The 27,686-nt window shown below is 35.6% G+C and overlaps 1 protein-coding gene across 15 annotated transcripts in view; it reads left to right on the forward strand.

The window, feature by feature from the left end:
* The window catches only part of CDH18 (cadherin 18), a 578,978-nt gene that overhangs the window by 491,895 nt on the left and 59,397 nt on the right, over window positions 1–27,686 (forward strand). For all 15 annotated transcript variants that reach the window (XM_026842284.1, XM_026842282.1, XM_026842297.1 and 12 more), the window contains 2 exons: window positions 11,281–11,448; window positions 23,154–23,341. In XM_026842284.1, the coding sequence (XP_026698085.1) occupies window positions 11,281–11,448; window positions 23,154–23,341 (356 nt within the window). The remainder of the gene's footprint in view (window positions 1–11,280; window positions 11,449–23,153; window positions 23,342–27,686) is intronic.

Raw genomic sequence — 27,686 nt, forward strand, 5'->3', positions numbered from 1 at the left:
CCCAATTAGGGTACAGATACTTCTTTGTCTTTTAAATATATTATTAACTGAATTGACAAAAAATAAATTTTCAACACAGCAATAACATACTTCTGCAGGCTTGCCTCATGTTGCTTTGCCTGTGGCACATGCCTACTGTATTAATGGGAATACATTAGAGTTTGACCACTGTATTGAAAAACTGACCATTTAGCTCTTTTTACTCCTAACCATATGTTTCTTCAGAACCATAGAAATGCCACTAATTCAGATTCAGTTCCAAGGAAATCACGAGTCAGTGTAAAGCCACTGAAGTGTCTTCTGCTATAAATTAAATTATTTCATCATGTACACTTATGCAGGGAACTAGTATATAGTGGCATTTTGCTATTAGACACAGAATATTTTTATTCAAATCAAAGTATGTCTTTAAGTCTTTCTTAAGTACTTCTCCATACCTCATCTCCAACAGTTTTCTGTGGAATAAAGTAAAATCTTCAATAATGGGGAAGCAATTTTAGGAGAGGTCAAAACCAGTCAGATAGGAGATTTGCTTGAAAGAATGTTTAAGTCTATTTTACTGTCTGAAAATTCATAGGAACTCATGTACAATTTATACTTCAAAAGAAACAACTTGCACATTTTCAGCACATTAATTATTGATAAACTATTTCTGAAAATGGAGGAATTAGCCCCTTTGTGAACTCTTTTTAGAATCTGCCCATCAAAAAAAATTGTCAGAATTTTCCTATTTTTCACCCTGAAATGTTGACTCTTCTAGGAACAGGATTAGATTAATGGAGAACTGTAATTATTATCCAGTCCCAAAACTAGGGAGCGTAACAGATTCTCCTTCAATTAAGGAAATTTGTAGAAAGTAAATGTGTGTCAGTTTTCTGAAAGACCAAGCAAAAGGAAATCTGTAACATGAGGCTGGCAAATTTAGGAAAAAAAAAAAAAAAAAAAGAGGTGCTGAGAAAGAATTTAACCAGTTTAAAAAAAAAAAAAAAAAAAGTTAGAAATAGCAATAATGCCTTTCCATGTGTTTTTCTGGAAAATGGGTCATGGTAAATAAACACAATTTCTTTGTTTTATGAAATGGCAAGTTATATTGAAATAGAAAACCGCTATGTCACATGCCATTCTTGTTAGATAGCAATAAGTAGTAGCAACAAACCCCGTTAAATGGTTATGAACTGGCATCATGAAAGGAAGAGGTTCCACTAGGGCTGTACAGGGATCAGTGTAGGACCAGCTCTATTCAGCTTCTTTCTGTGTGGATTAAAAGTAAACATAAGGCTACTACTGGTAAAATTTTAGGGTGAAAGAAAAATGACAGAATGATTAATAAAGATGGGAACAGTGCATTCTGTTAAAATAATCCAGATCATTTGATAACGATTGTTCCACTCAATACATAAATGCAACAATAAACTCAATAAATGCACAGTCCTACACTTAGAACTGAGGAGGGTGGGACTGTATCTAGGAGAACCATGATTATGTAAACTAAGAGTACAGCAGCTCAAAATGGGTTTCCAAAGCAGTAATCAGCTAAAAAACCAACCAAACAAACAAACAAAAAACAAATAACCACAAACCCAAACAGCCCTTATATAGATTATTTATATATTGTAAAAAGATTAGGAAAGTTAAATTTACATCAGAGGTTGTTACTGAGGGGTGTAGCATTACTGAAATAACAATGTTGATTTTATTTGTCTGTAGTTTTACAAAATTTTGGAAAGATTAAAAGAGCAAATAACACTGAGTGGGAGAAAAGGCTTTAGAGTGAGAAGTTTTTAATATTTAGTTTATCAGAAAGGTTACCTTCATGAGATTATAGCAGTACCTTTACAAGGAGAAATACTCCAAACTAATGGTCTGAGGGCAACAAGAGTCAATGGTTTGAAATTGAAAGTGCATACTACCAAATAAAGGGCAGACCTTTGACTTTGTGATTAACAACTGGAATATTCAGTGAAGGAAATAGGTGGTATTTTCTACCTCTTGATCATGCCAGTTCAAAATTACATGCTTTCAGGAATATGTGCTTTAGCCAAAATCAAACTGCTAGGTTCAGTACAGTGCTACTTCAGTTAATGGTCTGAATTCTATGGGAGGTCTGGTAGTCCCATCTGGCTTTTAAGAGTGAATCCATTAGATGAGGAATTCACCATTAAGCTTGAATATCTTAGTATTTTGAAAGAATTTATTTTAACTGTGGATGCATCAAATTACATAAACTATACTAAAAATCTAAGATATATTTATTTTGAAGGTGAGGATTGTTGCTTAAAAAGTCTAAATTTTGATGATTTGAATGATTACAAACACTGTACCTAATTAGGTGTTGAACTATGTAATGTGTTTGGGGAAAAAAAATAAAAAATTGCTTTATTAAATAGAAAAAGAAACAGCCAAGTTTCTGGTTTCCAGTGACTCTGCTACCCACCTCTCAATCTGCCAAGTGGTGGTTGTGCCCCCACTGGCTTCTTCTAGACCATCTGAAAATATTTTTGGAAGCTGAAGACCACTTGTTTTCCTACAATCCAGTTAATGCTTGTTTTGTGTAGATGGTTATGTAAGATGGTTTCCTTTGACTAGAAAATACTTGAAGAATCGATGCTGTATGTCTTACTGGACCCAGCTTAATCTACTTACTCTGTATTTTACTTTATTGTTACTATGACAGCAGCAACTTATTCTGTTGCATTTCTGCTAAAATATATTTCCATCCTGTCTGTGCTACAATCTGACAACTTTTCTACTGACCATGATTAACATTTCTGTGCTAGTTTTAAACAGAAAAAATTAAATTAGAATATACACAATAGTTCAAGTTACAGCCATGTAGCCTGCCAGATACCACTAGAGTTGTGCATGTAAAATCAGGTTGATGGCCCAACCTGCACAGTGGTCCTCAGACAGTAGAACCATGCCTGTAAAACTCAAAAGAATAAATGAAGACACCTGTAACTTTACAGCTATATAGAGCCACACTGGACATAGGTTTGTTGAAAGAATGTGGGTTGTAATTAGATAATGAGATCTGCACCAAAAAACCCTCAGTTTTGTTTAAATGCTAAATTACCTGAAAAGTTTGATGCAGATATCTAGGCCAAAGTGAAAAGTTGAAGTTTACAGGAATGACAACAATCGCCGTGGAACATACTAACAAATCTAGAAAATATTTGTTCCATAGCATAGTGATTTTAAAGTTGCAGCAATCTGAAGACAGTGGAACTAGTACAACACTTCAGTGGAAGAAATCCCTGATAATAATATCCTGCTGATTAAACCAGCCTTCAGGAGACTGAGAGAAAGGTACTTTAAAAAACTGTGAACCATACTAACTGAAACGGAGTTGGCAAACCTGGCATCCATATACATATGCTTTAACTACTGGCAAGAGAACAAATGACAGCTTCCTGCTCAAATAAGGTGGCCACTTGTGATATTTCTATAAGAGATACTCCTTTGATTGCATATGGCAGATTAAAGTTTCTTGTCTGCTTTCTGGGAGGCAGCATGGCAGCAAATTCTTAAATTAATTCACTTGAATATGCTTTGCAGTCTGAAAACAGTGAAAGATGCTAAGATTACCTTTGGCATCTGTACAATTGTCACATAAATTGGTGTATTTCCACTCAGGCAGTGAAGATTTCTTCATATTCAGGAGGCTCCGGCACAAGACTTTTTCATTTTGTAAATTCAGGCTGTTACTCATCGAGATTTTTGAGAAGGCTTTATTAACTAATAGTAAATTGGAGAGATTTTTTTTTTCCACTTAGGTTTATCCACTGCAATATAAACAGTCTCGTTAATCCCCTCCTTCTTTTAATACAAATGAACACTATTCTAACCTACTTATTTTATAAAGCTATTTTCTTCTAAAAATGTACTTATTTTTCAGTGATTTCTATTGTATTACAGCAGTAGTCTTTCAATGGTAGATTCATGTATTTTATTTCAATGATCGTTTTGCTTAAGAAAGGGCATAGTGTCTTTCAGTACTATAATCATGACCATAGAAGAAAATTGACTACTAATTGTCATCTCTGTAGTGCTTTGCCTTTTAGCCATGAAGTATCTAGTGATGTCCCTGTAAGGGAACAAAATATATAATGTTACTTATATAAAGCAGATCTGACTTGAAGGCCTAGATTAAAAACATCTATGTTATGTAAGCATTCAGAATGTTGAACATAATCTTCATATTGTGCATTTTGTTTACAGTTACAGTTTGAACTAAATCACAAATCACAAAGTTAAAGTCTACTGGGAGTTTTAAATTTGAAGTTTATTTTTAAGCTTTAAGAAGAAAGAAATGCATCTGCTGACTTGTACATGCTCAGCATTTGTCTTAAAATGCAAAACCCATAAAAACTGTTCTTATTCCTGTTAAAAAAGATGTGTCTAATTCTTTTGAGGTAGTATAATAATAGATTTTGAAATGTATTTTAATGTATACAATATATTCAGAACTCTAAATTACAAAAAAAGTAACCTAACTACATATCCTAAAGCAAAGCAGTAATAAAATTAGAGCTTTTATTCACAAAGTAAAAACAAAGTTAATGAAATTCCTATCTGCAACAGTTCACTTCCCTCAGTAATTAGTAAAATCATACATTTAATTAGTTATTAAATAAATAATTAAAATTATAGTGAATCATTTAGTTGTTGTGATCCTGTCAAGACATATATATAAGAAACTAGAATATGGGGAATCTTCTATGACCTACTGGCCCTTCATAAAATCTTTAGTGTCCAGGCTCAGGATCCAACAATAAAATAGAAATTTTCCAAACAAAAAATATTAACTCATTAAAGTGGAGTTGTTTTGTTTTGTTGGGTTTTTTGGTTTTTGTTTTGTTTTGTTTTGGGTTTTTTGTGTTTTTTTCCCACTAGATAGAAAGCCTTTGAGCTCAAGTGTTAAAACAAACCATGGTTTATTTTGGGAAGGCTCCATTCTCACATCATGCAGGAGTAGGCTGTAAGATAAAGTTGCGGTGGTTACTAAAATAAGTTCTTACTTTATATAAGTAATAAGATAAATTACGTCAATTACAACCAGACTGTCAAGTAAGTACATAGTTAAATACTTCAGTAAATCCATAGGTAGGCACTTGACTGTGGCAGATATTTTCTTAATAATTATGTGCAATTGAATGAAAAAGTCTTAATTTTTACTGTCTCAGTTACAGTTGAGCCTTCTGTTGTAGCTCTTCTTACATGCAAGTAAAATGAATCTTCACAGAATTCTAAAAATGACAACATAACACATTGTCAGATGCCACAGAGATAGAAGTATCTTAAAGAAAACTTGAAAAAACAACAACAACAAAAATTGACTGCAGTTCATTATCAGGAATGAATTCAGAAAGCCTGAGTGGAGAAGGAAGTAAAACTTATCAAAAATAAACTTATTTTTAGGGCTTTCTCAAATCTAGAGGCATTAGGGAAAAGGAAAGAAAAGGAGCTATCCACAGTGGTAAACGTATCAATTTTTCAACTCAGTGTTCTTCTTGGTCAGTTTTGGTCTGATGTTCTGAGGATAAACGCAGAACTATCATGAAGAAATTTCCTTATTGCAAGAATTTGTGAGGAATTTTCAGTACAGAGGAAGAAATTTATGTCTTTCAGGACAAGAGCAGGAAGAGCATAATGAAATTTACCAGTATTATATAACAAAGTCTATGTTGCAGGACTAATTATAAGGCTATCTGGATGATGGTTTTAGTCATATTGTTTAGTTTTAGTTAGTCCTGTGAGATGCAGGGATTTGGACTTGATGATCCTTATGTTTCCCTTCCAACGTAAGTTATTCTATGATTGTACAGTAACTGTGGTCTCATTAATTTGAAAGTGTCACTGGAGGAGATGTCCTGGGTATATTAGCCAATCATAGATGAATCACCAATGTGATGCATCTGGAAAAAAAAAAAAAAAAAAAAAAAAAAAAGAAAAAAAAAAAAAAAAAAGTTGTAATTAGAAAAGGTGGTGATAGAATCTCATATGGAATGTAAGTAGGTTTCTGGTCATCCATGGTCAAGGAATTAAAATTCAAACTGGAAAATGTGCTTTCCAAGACTACAAGTTTTCAGAGAATTTAAAAAAAAAAAAACCAAAAAGTGGTGTGATTTAGAGGTTTAAATAAATTTAGACTAGAAGAAGAAGAAGATGAAGAAAAGTTAGAAGAAAATGTGTGTTCTAGGAGAGTTTGCCATGTAGGAAAACACATCTCACATAATTTTAAGATAGAAATAATTGTGACTAAACTCAGCACGCCACAGGTCCAGAGCTGTGCCCTCTGTGACAGTCCAATGAAACAACAGGTAATGTCTCAACCATCCGATAAAGAACTTTGACAAAGGAAATTGTTTATATGGAAATGCTGGGGCTACGTAGGTGATGGCAGGGAGGTGCAGCAAGAGGAGGAGGTCCTGTAGAGGTGGCACTGCACTCAGAGTCTGAAATTCCCTATCCTGAACAACTCTGTGAAAAGCCAATAGAGAAGCCATTTCCACAATGCATGTGTCAAACAGAAAGGTGAAACAATGATCACACATGCAAAGAGGAGAAATAACTCCCCAACGACCCCCAAGCCCATTGACTTATTTCCAGAAGAATCTGAAGGTACAAACTGTACATGTAGCAAAATCAAGAAGAATTCTAGAAGCAGAAACTGTGCATGATGCCTAATTAGCCCAATGAGTCCAAGTCCTCTCCTGAAGGAGAGGCAATGAATTATAAAAGGACACAAGTCAGAGCCCCAGCGTGGCTGCGCCCCTCCGGAGCTGGACCCCTAGTCTGTCTGGACCAATGCTGGAACCAGGACTGGTGAAATCTTCCTTTTTTGTCTATGTCTCTCACTCTCATTTTCCACTCTTTCTCCCCTTTTCTCTGCCATTCTTATTCTGTATGCCAGCATATGAGGGAAGGCTTGTTTGGGCATATTCAAGGTTTATTGGGGTATGTTATAGGATCTGCCCCTAGTCAGTGTAAGTTTAATGCCTGTTGCAGAGGTTGCAAACATTACTGACAAAGTTTCTTGCCAAATATCTGTTGTGAGTGAATAAAAATTGAGTTTTTTGAATTGAAGAATCCTTGCTATCATTTCACCTTAATCCTGACCTGGGAATTGGTGAAACTGAGTTGTCATCCCAAGAAATTGGGATGTGACACCTTTTCAACTCCATTTCAATAGATCTAAACCTCCACATGTTGTACGTGATTTTTCACGGAGCAGTCAAACTTCTGTAAAAAGTCTTAATACCAGAAACAGGTTGGGGTGTCCCCATAATGATGTCTACAAATTGGGTTTTTTTGGTTGTTGTTTTTTTTTTGTTTTGGTTTGGTTTTTTTCCTTTTTTTAGTAAAGATGAATAAATATTGGAAACATAGCTGAAAAGTACTCAGTTAACAGGGTCACAGTGCTGCCTAACAAACAGGAGGCAAAATTAAGGCCGTGTTTAAATTTGAAAAGCCTGTGACAGTTTTCTTTTTAAGTTTATTTCCTCACTGTTTTAGACAAGGAGTTATCTTCCTTAATATGAACTTCCTGTCTTCTTGTGGGATGTATAGGAGCACCTGCCAAGTGTACTGAAGATACTCAGGGGCAATTCCTGCTTTAAAAGGAACTGCTGGAACCTTCATATTATCTCATTGGGAAAGGCGACCAAAGGCTCCTTAGACCTTTTCGGGTCATTAGACAAATTTGAAATTATGTATGGTTTTGGTGCTGTAGTGCTGGAAGAGTTGTTGGAGCTGATAGTGACAAGGATAGACCATTAGGGTCCTCATGGTAGTCACATACCTCATACCAATGATACAATTTTAGGATGTATGTGTGTATATGCAACCAAGAAATCAGAGAGAACTAAATCTTCTCTTATCTCCTGTCCTTCATCATATCCCAAGCTTAAAACCAGTTTTCTTATTCTAAACTTTGGATACAAGTTTTTGAAAGTAGAAACTTGCCTATTTTCATTTACTCAGTTTTCAGAAAATAATATGATGCAAGTAGAAGAGATCAAATGATTATTCATCCACAAATACTTATTAACTGTCTACAAGCATTGATTCAGTACCATACCCCTGGAAGCAAAAAGTAAGAGGAAAGTAATTGTAATTCAGAGGAATTTCTGTTTGTTTAAATTAGTTTAAAAATGTACATGACTAGTGTATTTGTGAGGATTGTACAGATGTTCCACTATGTAAAATATGATCTTTTTCAAATTGAAATGAAAGGGGTTTTTTTAAAAAAAAAAATCCCATATTCTCTCCATGCATATACATAATCCTTGAATGTTCCAATAAATTCAGTTTCAATGTGAAGTACTGAAACTGTTTATTTGAAAAATGTTAAAGCAGAACATTTTTAATTTTAATACTTTTCTATCTTACTATTTTTCTGTAAAATGAATTTTCAGAACAGTTTTATCAGATTTTGTGAACCACATCTTGATGAAGCTGTGTATTTAAGTTATATAAGTTCCTTTTATCCGAATGTCTCCATGACTTTCTGTTATAGTTTGTATAAGTTGTGGTTAATAGTATGTATAAATTGTAATTAATTCTGGTATATCATGATGAAAATTGTGAAAAAAATATATCTAACTATCATTTTAATATAAAGAACACTGATCAGCTAAAACAGACTGGTATACTAGTTTTAGCCAGCTTCTTCAGAATCTGTGCTTCTGATGAAATCATTCTTAATCTTCATTGATACTTTAAAATATTTTTTTTTTGTGGATACTTCTATTTATGTCTGATTTGTTTTCAGCATAAAATGGAAGCAATGGTATAAGCTACATCAAATTTCCATTCCATATGTAATAATGGTTAAATGGTTTTATTGAAGAAATGCAAAGAAAGTGATTTTGAAGTACTAGAAAATTAGTGTTCTGGAAATCACTTTTTGCATCGTCTGAGACTGTGGGAATAAAAACCTTGAGAATCATGCTGTACAGCAAGTTGTCTAGAAGAACAAGGCAAACAAACTTGAATTGCTTTCTCTTAATAGCTATTATGTTTAAAATTTACCCAGAAGCAACATCTGGTCTTGCTGTGGTATATTTGCTTACTGGTTGTTTACAGCCACTCAGTTTAAAAGTCCAAAACCAAGTTATGTTAAAAATCTAGGGTTTTTTGAAACTTAATAAATTTCACATTTCACATATTCCTTTATTTATTCCTATGTAGCTCACTCCAGTCTATCAATATCTTTTATGTACTGGTGAGCCAAGAACTGAATCAAGCACTCCAAATGTGGCCTCACCAGTGGTCAGCAGAGGAGAAGGATCCCCTCTCTTGACCTGCTGACAATACTTTTCATAATGCAGCCTGAGATGCTCTTGCCCTTGTGTCATAGTTTGAACTCAGCGGGCAACTGAGTACCATGCAGCTGCTCACTTACCCCATCCCCTGCAGCGCTGAGAAGGAGAAAAACAAAGGGCCCAGAAATTGAGATAAGGACCGGGAGGGATGGCATCATCCTTTAAGGGAGGCAAGAGACAGACTTGTTAGGGAAGAAAAAAGAACATAATGTAGACACTAAAAAAACCAAACAGAGTAGGGCTGTGAGAAGCATTACCACATCTTGAAAACACCTCCCCCCATCCCTCCCTTCTTCCCGGGCTCAGCTTTTCTCCCAATATCCCTACCTATTCCCCTCCAGCGGCACAGGGGGCAGGGAATGGGGGGTGCAGTCAGTCCTGCTGCTTCTTCCACCTCAGGGGGAGCAATGTCTAGCATTCCTCCCCTGTTCCATCACTGTCACCCTCTCACAGCAGGCAGTCTTCCACGAATCAACTCCAACATGAATCCCTCCCATGGGCATGTTGGTCACCTGCACATGTTGCAATCCTCCCAGCGCTGAACTACAACAGCGAGGGTTCCTTCCCACAGGGCCCTGGCCGTCTTCGGGCGCAGTCACCTGTCCCCGTGTGGGGCCCCCTGCTCCACCATGACCCCTATGGGCGGCAGCGGGGGGCAGCCCTGCCGCCTCACCACGGGGTACAGGGGAGTCTCTGCTCTGGTGCACCTCCCACCCTCCTCCTTTCTTCCGCTGACCTCGGTGTTCGCACAGATGTTCTCCTTGAAAGTCCTCCTCAAAACTCACACAACTCCTCCCAGGTTCCCCTTCTTACATACATTATTTCAGAGGTGCAGCCCAGGCTTGGTGCAAAGATTGTTCTGACCTGGAGCTGGGGAAGCCCCAAGAATCTTTTCACAGGGACCACTGCTGTAACACCCTCCCCTGCTACCAAAAAACCCTGCCACTCACTCAAACCAGGACAGCTTCTTTGCTGCAATAGCACATTGCCAACTCATGTCCAACTTGAGGACACCCTAGAGTGATTTCTGAAAAGCTGCTTCCCAGCTAGTCTGTCCACAGTATGTACTGGTTCCCTGGCACAGGACTTGACATTTCCTTTTATTGAACTCCATGAGGTTTCTGTCAGCCTGTGATCACAGAAATTAGCAAGAACTAATTTACAGATACCATCAAAGTGAAAAATGTCCCATAACTGAAACTGAGCCCACGGAGCTGACTGTTCCTCCTTTGTTGTAATCTTTACTTCTGCATATGTAATTGACTACATGTTAAAATAATTTCTGATGCTGATGGATAAAAATAAATAGAATTTTAGAATCACTGTTTTGGTGTTCTCTCTGTACTGTAGTGAAAAAAATAATAGCTTATATTTCACTTTGCAAGTGTAAAACACATATGAACATAAATGTGTATGATTGGAATGTACCAAATAAGAAAGTATAGGCTTTTGAGATTTGTCGAATAAGAAAGTTGAGCATTTGAGTAGTTTTAAGAAGTATGTCATGTTTTAATTCAGAAATTAACTTTTCTTGAAAATGAATTTGTGTCTTCTTCAGTGGGGAAAGAGTTCCCATTAAGTAGCTATTTAAACAGTTATGATAGAAAACTGGAACTTTGGCAATGTACCTTTTGGCTGGGAATGTTATATCAGTTTGATTAATTATTAATATAATAGTTGTTTAATATATATAATTTTTATTCATATTCTCAAGAAAGTTGATTGTCTAGCAGCATCTGGCATTGCTTTATATATATATTTTTATATTTTCATATATATACACAACACAAACAGCTAAAGCCATCTTATTTTGAATGTAGAAAAGCTTTGCATTTCCAGAAACTCTGCCATGCTCCACCTTTCCTGAAAAGAAAGGTTATGATTAACCTTTCCTCCTGCTCAAACAAGCTAATCCTGATCTTTCTTTTGTTTGTTTGTTTTCTTTCCATCACAGGAGTCATCAGGACTGCCTTGCACAACATGGACAGGGAAGCCAGAGAGCATTATTCCGTTGTCATTCAAGCCAAAGATATGGCTGGGCAGGTCGGAGGGCTGTCAGGGTCAACAACTGTAAATATCACACTCACTGATGTCAACGACAATCCACCCAGGTTTCCTCAGAGTATGTACAATTTCAGCATATAACTGATTCGAAAAGAAGCTGTTAGCGAAATCCAATTAGTATTCAAATTCATGGGGAGAAGGCAGCTTCGGAAGTCTTTGGATTCACCAATAGTTTTCGGTTTTCCAGTGTTTTCAGATGAAGCACAGAGATAGCATAGCTAGAATATTTATTTCAATTAAACAAGTGAAGATTTCTTTTAATTAAACACTGAGTAAGAGTGAGAGGGGTGACAAAGGGACACTCTTTGGTCATGTGGGTTATTCTCAATTCCTTTCTGAATATATATCTCAACTGTGTGATTTTGATCCAAGTGAATTACATTGTTCCAATGGTAGACAACAACAAAAGGTAACACATTAAAAAACTTAATCCAGCATGCCTTCGGCTGCCTTCATATACATCTATCAATTTTTTTCTTCTATTTCTGTCTCTCTACCCATGTGAACTTTTAAGATCACTTTTTACATTACAGATAGTCAAAACCTAAGCTGTTTCACACTGTCGTTATGCTACGGTGGAGTCTGCCTTTATCCTAGTTAAATGAATTGTCTATATTGATGTCAAACCAAATGTTCTCACATGCATATATTAAACGTATATGCTGGAATACTCTTAGAATATCTTAGTATGACTACTAATAGGAATTTCATTTCTATCCAACTCATTGGGTGCACATTGACCTGACACAGCAGCTGGAGTCTTGTAGGATTTCTGAATTCAGTCGGCAATTTATTTAAAAGTCTTCTGGAATGTAATTGCATAGTTAAACCTGCTTTCCTTTGAAGATTGGCTCAAGGACAAGAAGAATATTGTAATCTGGACTGAGACATTGCATGAGCCCTTGTAAAACTTAATGGACTGGTAGCTATAGGTACATCCACCAGGAAATGGATTAAGGTGTTTGAGAGAGAAGATATATAAACAATAATAGAGATCACAAAGCTCCAGGGAAAAAAAAAAGCCTTCCTAACAATACAAATTACGTAAAATCTGGTCAAGAATGCAGAAGGCTTATTAAAAGTGTTGAAGATATTAGTATTTTTTCTGTCTCTCACAAACACATAAAAACATAAAGCCTTTGAAACACAGCCTTAAATAAAGTATATTTGGTTTTATGTTCCACAGAATTGTCATTGCATCCATCACTCTATTTAGTACTTCCTAACTATTGGAAAGGCAAAAGGTAAGGCATATCTTTGAACAAATATAACATCTAAAATAGTTAAAGTATAAAAAATGTCCTAAGTTTCCTGCAAACTCGAGACAAATAGATCCCTACATATCAGGTTTCAAGAATTAGCCTGTTTTATTTTGAATGGAAGATTTTCGATATTAAACTGACTGGCAGGCAGAACTGTATGTCGGCGCATATATTTCTTTACCTGTATTAGTATTTTTTCAGAAATGGAAGAAATATGTTCAGTTTATATTCTATACATTGTAAGGGATTCTAATGATTGCAAAAAATACTATTGAAAACTACAAAAGTCATTTCACATTTAGTGAAAACTCATTATTTAAAAAGCAAACCAGAAAAATGTATTTTAACATTTGTAATTTTAAACAGAAAATATTGATCTAGAAAAAGTCTTGTAGAGTACAGACATTTGCTTTATCTTTCCTTACACAGGATTCCTATCCCACAGTTATGACTGTAACATCACCTTTTTACTCCTTTTCAACGAGTATCATTTAAACCCTTTGCAAAGGAAAGTTAGCTATATGTTAGTGATACAGAACGAAAGTATAGATGATCTAAAATCAGGCCATTTTAGCGTCATAAACTATTACAATAATACATGAGTATTGCACTAATAGAAGTAACTTCATTGCTTATTTTTCTTCTCTTTTCTTTGTATGCCATGATTTTCAGTTAAATTTCTCTTCAATTTCCTTAATAGACGGAATGCTAAATGATTCTTATTGAGGCTTGTCACATTCAGAATTGAATTCAAGGGAAGTGCTAACCAAAACTGCATATATCAAGTGTATAACCCTTGGGACAGGCTGAGCCTCACCTAAACTGCAGACTTTCTTTTGGTTAGTTTCCTTTTATCCATTACCATACTTGTGAGTTTTGAATCTGACTCTAACTGTATGAGTACTTTACTTGAGAACATGATGTGAAGAACATCTGACTGATGCTTTTATTATTTGTTTTATTTAGAAATAAGCTTTATTTTATATATTTAAAAGTTCATACCTTTCTGGCTTTGGTAGATTAGTGTTGATTAGAGATGCATATGGAGCAAGGTATGCAGGATTTGTCTCCGTTAAAGAAACACTTTAAAAATCTAATTAAAACTTAGAATTAGAGGTTTTAAATATATCTACTAAAATTAATTTACTGTGTTTTTTTACTGTACTCACTCTAAATATAGCTGACTTTTTTTTCAAAGAAATAACTAACAAAAGAGCTAATTTTCCAAAATATCAAAGTCATGAGGAAGACAATGAAACATTACTGCATATTTTTATCAGTTTGATGGTTGCAATTCTGAAATACATGTTAATAACAATGGAATAGGAAACATAGCTGAAAAATTCTGCTTGCAAAACACAGTAGTATATCTCAGAAGTAGGCAAGGGGTTGTGAATTCAGCACGAATTCACAGGAATTTGAAACCTCAAATACATATTGTATATAAATTACTTCAGTTTATCTTGTACAATACTGATTTCTTTTTCTTCATCACCACAAATTTCCTTTCTTTAGAGAGTACAGTCATAAATGAACTATCTATTTAATGTAAGCTGACAGGCAGTACTCTGCATGGGAAGATTTTTGCTTGTCAATAATCGGCATCTCTCAGTTCTTGTTAGTTTTACCACTGACAGATCCACTTGGTTGATGGAATTTCATAGTCATAAATTTATTTCAGTAATCTGATAGAAAATGTTACATCTACTGAAGACACAGTTATCAGCCTTGAGTTACATCAGAATTTTCTGTATAGTTTTCTTTCATAAATTCTCTCTGGTCTTGTTTAGGATGAATAGATTGTGCGTGTTTTGCTTTGTTTACAATGAATAGATTCTGATTGCGTTAAGATCATCACACTAGGCGGATGCTTCCACTGACATATTTTGTCCATCAGGTACTAATGATTACACTCTGGACAGTGTGTAGATCTGTAGTTACTGTGTGTACAGTCTAATTTTACAAGGAAATGGTTTCCCTGATACCTCATTTGTAGATATCTTTTGTTTGATATATCTAGCTCATTTCTTTAGGATAAAGCAGAATTTAAATACAAGACATTCCTTAAAACATTTTTTATAAGGCTTGATTGTTGAGGCTTGGTTGTTTCACAGCAGTATATAGACATAATGTGAAATTATGTATATGCATAATTAGTTTTGCCTCATTTTTTGCAGTGTCGTTGTATGAGCTATGTTTAAGTAGGAATGTTGTGTGAAAATATTCGTTAGTTATGAAAAAGTAAGTTCCCATCCCAGAAGTAGACATAAATTCTGTTCTGTGTAAGGTCTCTACAATCTAACCTTGTTAATATAACTCATTAGTTAATTAAGTGCAAAGGTATCTGCTGTTGATTTTCTTTTGGAATTTACACTCCAATATGGTCCTTACCATATCCCCAGTTCCACACAGTACATGCAGTTCCTATGATCTCCATACATAGCCATCAGTATCTTGTCACTCCCCACCGCCATGCACTGTAGACTGTCCCGTGCTCCTATGTCGCTATCTGCCTGCTGATTGACCTCTTGGCTGCTGCCAAATGAGATGAGTAAAGCAGAATTTTCTCTGATTTGCTTTTAGCAGGTCTTTCTCTTCTATGCAACCAGTAATTGCTAAGGGACTTGTAGGATCTTAATGTCTTTGAGGCCTCTGCCCTTTTGTTAGGTTTGCCTGAAACTGGACAGAGGTTGACAGAGGTTGGAGACTATTGATTTAAAATTATTACAGATGTCATGTGTCCTCAGAATACTCAGATTTGAAACAAAAAGAGAAAAAGACTTGATAAGTGGTTTGGCTTAAGATTGCTGCCATGTGTTCAACTGCACCTTTGTAAATTAGATTTTGTTCATACCTAGTAATCTAGTTTCCTGATCATTGTGTCATTTATGTGATGATGATGATGATGAGTCCAGAAATGATCCAGTGTCCAGGCAGTATTAGGAGTTATTTATTTCCAGAAATTATTCTACATTTAAATGTTGGGGTTTGGGTTTGTGGTTTTTTTTGTGGGTTTTTTTGTTGTTTGTTGGTTTTGGTTTTTTTTTTTTTTCATTACAATTAGAGAAATGCCTTTTTCATATTTCAAGCTTCCATTTCTGTCAGTTTTCAGAGCATGAGTTTCTTTCTGGCTGTGACAGTCAGGAGTGCATGTAAATGAGGAAAATGCTATTATATGCTTGTATTACCCAGTGAAGGTGTGTGACTTGAATGTGTCAGGCCAAGAGACAGCAGTTGTTCATCTTCAACATAGAAGAAATACAGTGCTTTGTTGATTCTCCAGAAGTATTTAGAATCACCTGCTTGGCAAGGCTGCTGCACACGAACTGTTTAAAAAGCAGCTAGCATCAATAATATCCTGAAAAGACAGAGTGGTAGAAGGGACAAGCCTCAGTGATCTGAGTGATTTTCTAAAATTTCTCTAATGTATCTTTCTAACTTGCTAGAATCAATCATTCACCTACGGTATGCTTAAGAGAAGGACATGTGAGGAATACATTACTTAAGAGCTAATGATCATTAAGTACCAAAGACAGTTAAGAGATAAGGAATAAAGTATATGTATCTTTGAGTACATGCTTCCATTGACTGGAAAATATTATGCCAAGTGATTTGCCTAATTGTCTTATTCTATTTGTTTGTGAGAAGATTGTTACGTTCTCATATTTGCACAATATTTGAAATTAAATCTACAAGATTGATCAATTTATCACTGAAATATTACATAATTTTTTTCAACGGCATTTGAACATATAGGAAATATCATGATATTCTGTTTCCTGAGCAGGATAAGTGTGATTCCCATAATCAGATTTTACTGTAAAAATTAAAGGAAATAAATGTAATACTTTGCAAGAGTATTTAAGTACCTGATTTTAAAACTCTTCTTTAATAATAATTTATGACAATAAATCTTGATCACAGAATTGTTTATGGAATTCAAATGTAAAGAAAAGCTGAGAGGGGCAAAAATATGTTTATGTTGAAGCCAGACTAAATATTTGTAGAAAATTTGTGTCTGTATACTGAGCTTTAATGCCAGCTATGTGCATCAAGTTTACTCCTAACAGTAGGATGGAGTCTGTCAGTGGTTTTTGTTTCACTTAATTGGGTATTGCTTATGAGGATTTCTATGTACAAGGTAGATTATTCGTTATATATATAGTACATACCAAAATAATTTTAAAATACTCTAGATTAAAAAAAAGAGGAGGGTTTCTATAAGTGTTCTGAATGAGGCAGTCATGGTTTTGGGAATGAGGGGGGTTGTTTGTTTTGTGTTTACTGGGCGGAGAATTGGGAGCAGGACCACTCCATTTTAAGGATTGTTCTTTAGAACTGCCTTCATTTTCATGTCCTTTATGAAACTAAACCCCTATGGGAGTGCAATCCTATCTATACTAATGCCAGGGATAAACAAACAAATAAACATAGTCCAAATGGAGCATATCCCTTTTACAGGCTATATTCTGCTGATCGAAGCTGACTGATGTAGCTGTGGTCCTCCTTTAAATGACAGAATATGCCTAACACAGCACAGCTCTAGTGGCTGGTACAGGTCATGCCCAACCATTAAGTTGCTCATTAGTGATGATTATGGAGTGTATATGTTGTCTTTCCCATGCCATTTGCATATCAAATGAGTATTTGGGTATTCAATACCTACAGGAAAGTACTGAATCTGAAAATCCAGGAAACCTAGATTTTTTTTATGTTTCTGCTTTTACCCATGAGTGGAATAAACTTCACACTTTGTACAAGAAGTCAGAATGCTTTGACCTCTGAGAATTAGTCAGAAAGTTCTCAGGTACTTTTAGTTACTGTCTGTAAAGGCAAAGTTGCATGGAAAATAAATGAAACTCATCATTCATTATAATCACAGACATAACTCCTGTTTTGGACCGTGATGTAAAAAGCAGAGACATGGGGATACACAAGTTGTCTTGTAGCCAAAGGAGTCTATTGCATCTAAGAAGAATGCTTTTTTTCCTAAATTGACCCAAGAGTATTATGTTCTCCAGAGTTTCAAGGCAAGCAAAATGTCTGAGTTTTAAAGATTGTTTTAGTTTCATATTTGCAAATAAGAAATAACTTCAAATATTTTCAGAAAGTGCTAAAGTGTTGGTTTTTTTGGCAAGGAAGAATAAGCCAAACACACATTCTAAAAATTTCTCCCTTAATTTCATAGTATGAAAGGGATATTGTCATCAAAAAGAGTATTCAGAACAAAGACAGCAGATATAAAATTGACTGAGCTTCTGGAATTGTAAAAGTTACTGTATTCATTATGATTAAATGTATTCATAGTGATTAAAATTGGTTTTATTATTTTAAAAATAAGCATAATAAAGAAAGATGTAACAAATGTCCAAGACATACTGTGAGAAATGGACTTCTGAAAAACTGCAGTCTTAAAAGAGAAATCCAGAGTAATCTATTACACATAATGATAACTATCAGGTCTGTGAATGAAGAATAACTTTGTAGGAGAAAGGCACCAAGCAAGATTGAGCACAGTCCACTATTGGAGCTGCAGTTCAGTTTTATCAAAGATGGCTGGCATTAAAATGTGAGACACAACTTCATGAATGCCAGGAATATAGTTTCATATGGGACCTCCAAAGGTCATCTGACCCAAAGCCCTGTGTAAAGCAGGTTCAGTTAGATCAAGTTGCTAAGAATTTTCTCTAGTTAAGTTTTGAAGGGTCCTTCTCAGTTTCTTTTCTGCTGCTTTATGGCTTGCTGCCCCCAATCGTGTACTGGTGAATGGCACTATTCCTCCCCCAGTGCCATCATTGAACACCATGAGGTTCTTCTCAGCCCATTTCTCCAGCCTGTCCAGGTCACTTTGAATAGCAGCCCTGTGCCCCAGCATTTCCCAAGTTAGTATTGTCCACTCACTTATTGTATGTGCCACCCATCATTCAGGTAATTAATTAAGACATTAAATAGTTTTGGCCAAAGTTTTCATTCCTGAACAACTACTGTTAGTTGACTGCCAGTTGAATTTTGTGCTCATAATCTTCATAATTTGAGCCTGGTTTACTGTCCATTTATTCTTGATATCTTATTAATTTGGTTCATGACTGAGTATTTAGGTAGTTGTAAGCTCAAGCAAATTTTCTTCACATAGGACTTTGATATATGTTTAGGATATGGTGGTATTTTTATGTTAAGGCAATCAGTTGTTGTGTTTATCAATTTGCTAGTAGATAGACAAAGGCATCGTGCAAGCTGTGATGTATGAATGAATACATCTGTTGGTTCATCACCAAGCACTATTTATCCTGTTACTAAAACTATACCTTGGATAAACAAATAACAAGCAGGTCAAATATTTGCATATTTCTCTATTAGTTCACTATTATGCCTCTCCTGTCTTCCTTTGTTAAGTAAGGTAATTCCTACTGCTCAAGAGGACATTATAACCTATAAAACTCAAAATTTTCAACAAAATAAATTACTTAATAAAGTAACATGCTTATTGACTTGCATTAAATACTGACATATTTCTTTTTTTGAGACATTAAAACAAGAGAGTTTCTTTTCTTAGAGAAAACACATCATTATATCTTGCCTCTAAGCTGATTGAAATGAAAATTAAGTTGTTCTACAGATCAATAAATTGTTTCTGTACTACAGTGACAGATAATACATACATATTGTTTATTGACAGTATAGTTTATTGAAAGAAAGGTGAAGATCACTTATATGTACTTGAACAATGTTTTAATTATCATAAAGTCCTATGTAATATAATTAACTGGAAAAGAGTATTAATTTACTCATTTCATGAGCTAAGTGAATGTATCTGAATGAATATCAGCACAAAAACTGAGAAACAAATCAGCCTCTAAAGAATCTAGATCCATAAGCCACTGGGCAGCTCTTCTGGAACAAGTTAGAACATCCCTAAGAGTGTCTAATATTTTTGCTTTACAACAGCTCCTGGAAGGCTGTAATGCTGGTAACATTCTGTTCAACTCGGACAGATTTGGTGAAACAGTTTTGAATTGTTGAAACCAATCTTTAGAGGGTTGAGACAGACTCATAGCTTACAATAAAGAATCATAAATTCACAGTATATGCATCCCACATTATTCAGTGCCCAAGGGAACTTTCAACTGAGACTTTGGTTGAATCTTCTACTTTCCAGTAATAAAGTTTACAGTGATTTAGTGTTTAGTAAGAACATTTCCATTTCCTACTGCTAGTTTAAATAAAATTCTGTAATATATTTTACTGAATCATCATGTTATTTACCTGAATTATTACCTGAGTTTTATTCTTTTATGTGATTTTTGGTTTTAGATAGTATTATTTGTAATAATTTGGCTTATGTCTGTATGAGACATCTTCAGGCTTTCTTTGTGAAGCCATGTTTAAATACTTGTTGGGAGACATTTCTGACCTTACGATCTAATAGTTTTTAGTTTTTATCAGTTTTCTTTTAATTCCATCAATTTTTTGGAAACATTTCAGTTCCACAAATACTGACAGATAACTAATGAGTGATTTTAAATATTTGTTTTGCTTGAAGTTTTAGTATTTCAGAATGTTTGAAGCTGGTATCAGTAAAATGATTTTCTGGAACAGATGGCTAGCACTTGGGGTGTGATTATAAAGCAGAGTGTAGTGTCATGTGGATATATTTGAACTAAGTTTGACTATTTGGAAGTCTCTAATTAGTTCACCCCATCATATGGTTATAACACTTGCAGTTCCTGAAGTGGCTTGGTTATATAACATATCCTTTATGGCCTCTACATAACATATTCTTTATGGCCTCAACCTTTTCCTTTTTGGAATGCATTAGTCAGAGCAAAAGTGTCAAAAGACCACATTTCACATTTATTTTAACAATAACTAAATTCCAAAATGAATCTCATCCCATCACTATAATTTTATGTATGAAATAAAGCAAGCAGCAGTATGAAAGTGTCAGTTGACGTCATCCCTAATCATGAAGCATTGCAAATGAATGCAAGGCAAAGCATCACATTTATTTGGAAATTTGTGAAGATGTTTTTTATATGCGTATCAAAGAATTGTAACAAAGAATTAACTATGTGTTCCAACTGAATCAACTACTAAGATGTTTTGCTGTTATATGACTGTTGGTATTTTCTTTCTTTTTTACATGCTTTTTTTTTTTTTTTTCTCTTGTTCTGCTGGACACTTCATGTTTCCCTTGAGATATTCCTAATTCATGGTAACTTATGTTAGTTTTCCTAGGAAACCTCTCTTTCCTTTCAGACTAACAAAGTTTAGCACACTCGTCTATCTTTGTCACACTCCTATTTGTTTATTAGTATTATGGGGTAGTATTGCAAAAAATAATTCAAGACTATAAATAGGTTTAGGAACCATTGTTCAAGGAATTAGACAAATTTGTAATAAAATCTATTTTCTAACAGTTGTCTAAAATTAGTTGTATTTTAGTGATAGCATCCATTCCCTCTGCAATTGCAGTTTTTGTAGATTGATAATTTCTTCAATCCATTCAACAATAGAGATTTTTGGCCATAATGCAGGTTTAATCTCTGAATTCTGTTTAAATTTTACCTTTCTCTTTCTACGTTCTTACTGAGGGCACCTCTGCAGTCATGCGAGCTGGTTTAAACCCAGCAACCTGTAGCAACATACTAGCTTTGATTTGTAGTGTCTTCTGATTTACCTCAGTGTTGCTGTGTTGCATTCACTATCACAGAATTCCTAAGAGAAATACAGAAGAAACTGTAGAGTTTCAGAAGATAGTTAATAACAGAAGTTGATATTTTGCTCTTTTTTTTGTGTTGGTGGTTGGTCTGTGATGTAAACTGTGAAGACTGTTGTGGAGGGATTTGGATGAGGAGTTGTTTGGACAGGGAATTGGTATGTACACACCTTCTATTGAAAGTGTATTATCCTTTTCAGTGCTGGTAGGTTTCAGAATCCCTGCTGTGTTACAACACTAGCATTATTGAAGAACATTTTTTTGAGATGTCTTTGAGGCCTACTTTCAGATGGAAATTGAGGTTTATATAATCACATTGTGTCTGTTGGTGTTATGGGATGCTCTCAAATAAACAACCAACCACCAAAAATAATAATAAAAAATATTATCAACACAATTAACTAGCTCTCTATAAATTATAGGTTCAGATATCTGTTAGAGGAAGACAGCACAGATTTCCAAGGTTTAACAGCAACCTGCAACGCTTTACAAAGAGCTCTATAGGGTTTAATGGCAACCCAAAACACCAGACAAAGCCTCACTCCCTAGGGTTTAAGGACAACCCAAAACACTTTATCACCCACCTGACAAGTGAGGGCTCTCAGCCTCGAGGACCTGCTCAGGGCAGCATCTCGACCCACGGTCCCTCAAGGAGTTTCCTTGGGCAGCATCCTGACCCCAAGGGGAGAGTCCTCAACCACAGCTGTTGCTCCAGGAGACAAGCTCCAAATGTCTCCCCCAGGGGACTCCATTTATACCAAGGCTGAATCTGACCTGTAGTCAGTAGCGGCTCCCATTGGCCAAAAGCCCCAATTGCCACGAGGCCCTGAGAACAAAGGCAGCCCCGGGCTACTGCTCTGAGATGGCAGCCAAGAAGCTCTGCTTTCACTGGCAGGATGCACCTGCCACAGTTGGTCACTTTTTTTCTCCTTGTGGTACCTCCCTGTCCCTCAGGCAACTTTGTACCTGTTAGGAGATTTAATCCAAAAGGATAGTGAAAGTAAAGAAAATTATCTTTCAAAATAATATTTTATTTTCTAGTGATTAACCTAATAGGTTATAAAAATAATGAAAGGAGGTCATATATTTGTTATGGATGCTTTTCATGGGCACAATTGTGTAAAATTGTGTAACACTTTTAGGTACCCATTATGTTCACTTTCCTTTACTGTGAATGCCAATTAAAATTTGTGTGCAAAAGGTTTTGTGCTGCAACAAAACCACTACAAAGTGGTAATGGTAAATATTATTACATTTTTCTGTTAAAAAAAAAAAAAAGTGTTGATCCAATGTTGCAAAATGTGTGTTGATTCAGTGTTGCAACATGTTGATGCAGTGTTGCAAATCTGATCAGGAGGGAATTTCAGAAAAACAAATTCTAAATCTAACATACAAAGATTATCCAGTTCACTCATTTGTCTATTTATTTGATGGTAAGTTGGTGACAATAAATGTATTTTGGTTATAGAGAAGATAAACATTTAAAAATACTGTTGTGAAATAAACTTCAGTTAATTTCTGTGTTATGTGAAGAATAGCAAAAATAACTGTGAAAACCAAAATCCTGCATTAGGCAATTTAGATTTTGAATAGGGAATGAAGGCATCCCAAGTAAAATACAATTCCCTTTTGAATTATTTCAGGAATCTAACTAATTTTATAGGTTTACTTATCAGTTTTGCATATTAAATACTCTTCCATTTACTCAGAAGTGTATCAAGTCGTTCTCTACTTTAGTTTGGCTAAAAAATGTCCAAGCTATTGTGTTGTTTTTTCTCCCCCCAGAACATTATCAACTCTATGTTCCTGAATCAGCTCAAGTTGGATCAGCTGTTGGCAAAATCAAAGCAAATGATGCAGACACTGGTTCAAATGCAGACATGAAGTACACTATTATAAATGGTGATGGGTCTGGGGTGTTCTCCATATCTACTGACAAAGAAACAAGGGAAGGAATTCTTTCCCTAAAGAAGGTAAGCAACAGACTTCAAAAGTTCCCTCTGTATGTGAATAAAATATGACAATGAATGCTGAAAAAGCATCTACCATGATGAAAATACTTCACTGTGTAAACCTCTTGAACCATAAACTTTAGCAGCTTAAACTTCTCCACATTGCTTCCTGAGATACTTTAAATCTTTGCAGGAAAGGCAGGGAGAACAGAAATTAAAGAAACAGTTATTTAAAGGTTCTGTGCATTTTGAGTGGTCATATCTAACATTTATAATAAACTAAATCTTACTGAATTTTTAAAGATAATTTCATTTTTCTGAATAAGGTGTTTCCATATTATATTTCTTTGAAAGAAGTATAATTTGCCTGAAAGTTGTCACCAAACTACATGAATCTTGACATAGAAAGTGTATCTGTGGCAATGAATATATATTTCAGTTCTCATAGACTGTTATTCTTTGACTTACTTGCCAGCTAGCATCTAAATGGTATCAAGTATTGTGCACTGTGTAAAGTAAATACCAACTTCCTTATGAAGACTCTAAATGTAACTGCTCAAGCTATCACACAATTATAATTTGTATGAATTTCCTATATTTATCACAGTCTGTTTATTAATTATAAAGTGTTCTTGCCATTTATTTAATTATCTGAATTCCATGCACAAATCTAATTCCATAGTTAAATTCATCTCTGTATTAAAAGCCCTCAACTGATTTCATAGTGAACATTTCCTGGTCTGCCAACTCATGCTAATATTATATGGCTAGATTTAAATTGACTTGTATAATAACCCAGAGGGATGGTTTATTATATGTAAGTGATATTTTTTAAAAATACTTTTCAACAAAGGGACATAATTTCTTCATTCCAGCTTTCACTCGGGCTAACACATCACTTAGCAATACTCACATGGATTTGTTGTTGTTGAGTCTTGTAGGCATCAATTATGTCCATACAGCCAAAAAAATAAAAGTGAATTTGTATTCATTTTTATTAATATGTATTCTGGGCCTGAATGAAAACCAGAGAAAATGTGCGAAAGAGAATAAACATAAGAATGTTGGGGGGTTTACATCTGAATAGATAAGTGTGTATGTAAATTTTTATTTAACATCTTATAAAAGATTTTGTGACTGAATGAAATGTTATTTCTGTAATTCATAATGATTTTAAAAGGGTTCTTATCTCCCCCAGTATCTTAAAGAGCTTTAATTTGGTGTCATAAAGGTTGTGTAATACACACCTCTTTCAGCCACATAAAAGTAAACTCTTTCTGTTTTATACCACTGAACTTATTTCCTGATGGTCTTGATGTAGCTAATGCCATAATCTGTTATTTCTTCTTCAAAATGAGCATTATTCTCTCTTTAAAAGTTCACCATGACTATTGTTCATTAAATACAACATTTATACATATTGAGAACATGAAGCAGAAAGGAGGATTTTGCAACAAAATAAAAAAAGTCCATAGATAAAAAATATAAAATCACATTTCTTACTGGGTTTGGCACACAAAATAGGTTCAAAGAAACTTTCTTTATGTTTTAGAATATGACAAAAGCACGTGTCGCCTGTTCTTATACATACACATGACAGTGATTTGAGTCATTTTCCCATCAAGAAAAGAAGAGCTACATTTTGCTTAGGTAATGTTATATTTCAGTTGAGCAGAAAATTAGCACTTAAGTCTACATAAATTGGTGTGAAATACCTCCATTCTTTCATCAGAGAAGTTATAATATCTCCTTGTACAGTACAAAAAGGTGATCTCATTTTTTAAATTGTGTTTTTACACAGATCTTTTATGCAGTTTAATAAATATTTTTTATACTGTGTGCTGTAATTAGTTTTAATTTATATTGGATATGAAGCTGAATTTGATAGCCTACCTGAAACAGATAATTTCCACTAAGAACAGAATCAGGGCTTTTTTGTATATCAGATGCCTTAACCTTCTATAACAATAGAATAGAATAATTTGTCCTCAAATATTTCTCTAGAAGCATGTATAGTAAGCACATCATAAAATCCAGAAGTAAATATATTAATGTGTCTGAAGATCTGAAGTCCTTCTCAAATCTTTTAAAACTTCACTTATTTGAGGTTCTGATGCAAAAATCAGATTTCTCAGAGCCTCCATGCTAGGCTGTTCAACAGGCAGGCAAAGTCTGTAATTGTTGAAAGGAAACTTTTCTAGTCTCATTCTGGGCTGACCCAGGAAATCCAGTTCTTTCATTATCTCCCCTATTGACAAGCCTTGTGGAGCCACCTTTCAGTCTCAGAGATCCTGCCACAAAGGGTTGATTGCAAACTGTCATGAAGGATTTCCTCTGTGCTTCATGCAATTCCTGTTTGAGCAGGACACTTTAGAAAAGCCAAACTAAATAGGACAGTGAAATCCATTATTCTGAATCCTTCAGAGAATGACTGGTCAGCATGTTCCCCCCTTGTGACTTTCAGAGAAGTATGCTAGAACTTTCCTGATCTCCAGTCAGAAAGTATCATCTGGGTTTCCTAGAAGAAATGGTCTGAGCAGCCCATGTCTCTTCCATTTCATGACTGGAAATGTTCAGGAAACTATTTACTTCTCATAAAATTCTGCTATTGGTTTTGGGATTCTGATTTTAGAAACATAAACTGCAGCATAATGAAAAGTGGTGTTTTGAGGACAGCCTTGTGGTTGGTCACTTAAGCTACATTTAGTATTTTCAGTTTTGCATAAAAAAGATAATAACCAGTGGATACATACTGAAGATATATGGGTAATTGTCATAGAAATACATTGTTCGTTCAGAAAATAAAAAGTATGAATAAAAATTCTGTTTAGGTCCATCTAAAATTAAAATGTTTTCCTTTCTTTCCAAGAAAGACTTAATGATCTTCAGTTTTGGGACAATTTTAAGTAAATCTCGAATTTTTTAGAATTCTAGAGAGACGGGAAAGTTCTGCCTCTCATACAGCTAATGACTGAGATAGGCAACTGATATTCAAGGATTCTCCATCAGTTAAATGAAGAAGAATTTAAACTTAGGTTTTACAATTGAGTGTCCTTACAAGTCATTTATTGGCAAATGTGCTTCTCTTGGAGACAGCAAGAGGTCAGACAGGACAGTGACACATTTTTTTGTCTATTTGGACTTAAATGAGTCTTGCTGTGAATCTGATGGGATAGTTGAAATACTTCCTTTGTAAATATTAATTATTTTGTACTATTATTTTTATGACCAAATTATTGATAAATTAGAATACTTTAGGTATTTTAAGCTGAATGTTGTTATTATTATTAGTGGGACTGGATGGGATACACCCAAGGGTGCTGAAGGAGCTGGCTTGGGTGCTCGCCAAGCCGCTTTCCATCATTTACCAGCAGTCCTGGCTGACCGGGGAGGTGCGACTGACTGGAAATTGGCCAGTGTGATGCCCATCTACAAGAAGGGTCGGAAGGATGATCCGGGAAATTACAGGCCTGTCAGCTTGACTTTGGTGCCCGGGAAGCTGATGGAGCAGCTCATCCTGAGTGCCATCACACAACACATGTGGGACAACCAGATGCTCAGGCCCAGTCAGCATGGGTTTATGAAAGGCAGGTCCTGCCTGACAAACCTGATCTCCTTCTGCAACAGGGTGACCTGCTTATTGGATGAGGGAAAGGCTGTGGATGTTGTCTACCTTGACTTTAGTAAGGCCTTTAACACCGTTTCCCGCAACATTCTCCTGGCAAAACTGGCTGCTCACAACTTGTCTGATTGCACACTTTGCTGGGTAAAAAACTGTCTGGATGGCCGGACCCAAAGAGTTGTGATGAATGGAGTTAAATCCAGTTGGCGGCCGGTCACGAGTGGTTTCCCCCAGGGCTCGGTTTTGGGGCCACTCCTGTTTAACATCTTTATTGACGATCTAGACAAGGGGATCGAGTGCACCCTCAGTCAGTTTGGAGATGACACCCAGTTGGGTGGGAGTGTTGATGTGCTCGAGGGTAGGGAGGCTCTGCAGAGAGACCTGGACAGGCTGGAGCCATGGGCTGAGGCCAACTGGAGGAGTTTCCATAAGGCCAAATGCCGGGGGCTGCCCTTGGGCCACAGCAACCCCCAGCAGCGCTACAGGCTTGGGGAGGAGTGGCTGAAGAGCTGCCAGTCAGAGAGGGACCTGGGGGTGTTGATTGACAGCCGGTTGAACAGGAGCCAGCAGTGTGCCCAGGGGGCCAAGAAGGCCAATGGCATCCTGGCTTGTGTCAGCAATAGCGTGGCCAGCAGGGACAGGGAAGGGATCTGACCCCTGTACTCGGCACTGGTGAGGCCGCCCCTCGATTCCTGTGTTCAGTTTTGGGCCCCTCACTACAAAAAGGACATTGAATGACTCGAG

Source organism: Athene cunicularia (assembly GCF_003259725.1).
Source record: "Athene cunicularia isolate RWA chromosome 2 unlocalized genomic scaffold, athCun1 chr2_part1, whole genome shotgun sequence".
In the NCBI taxonomy this organism is placed as follows: domain Eukaryota; kingdom Metazoa; phylum Chordata; class Aves; order Strigiformes; family Strigidae; genus Athene; species Athene cunicularia.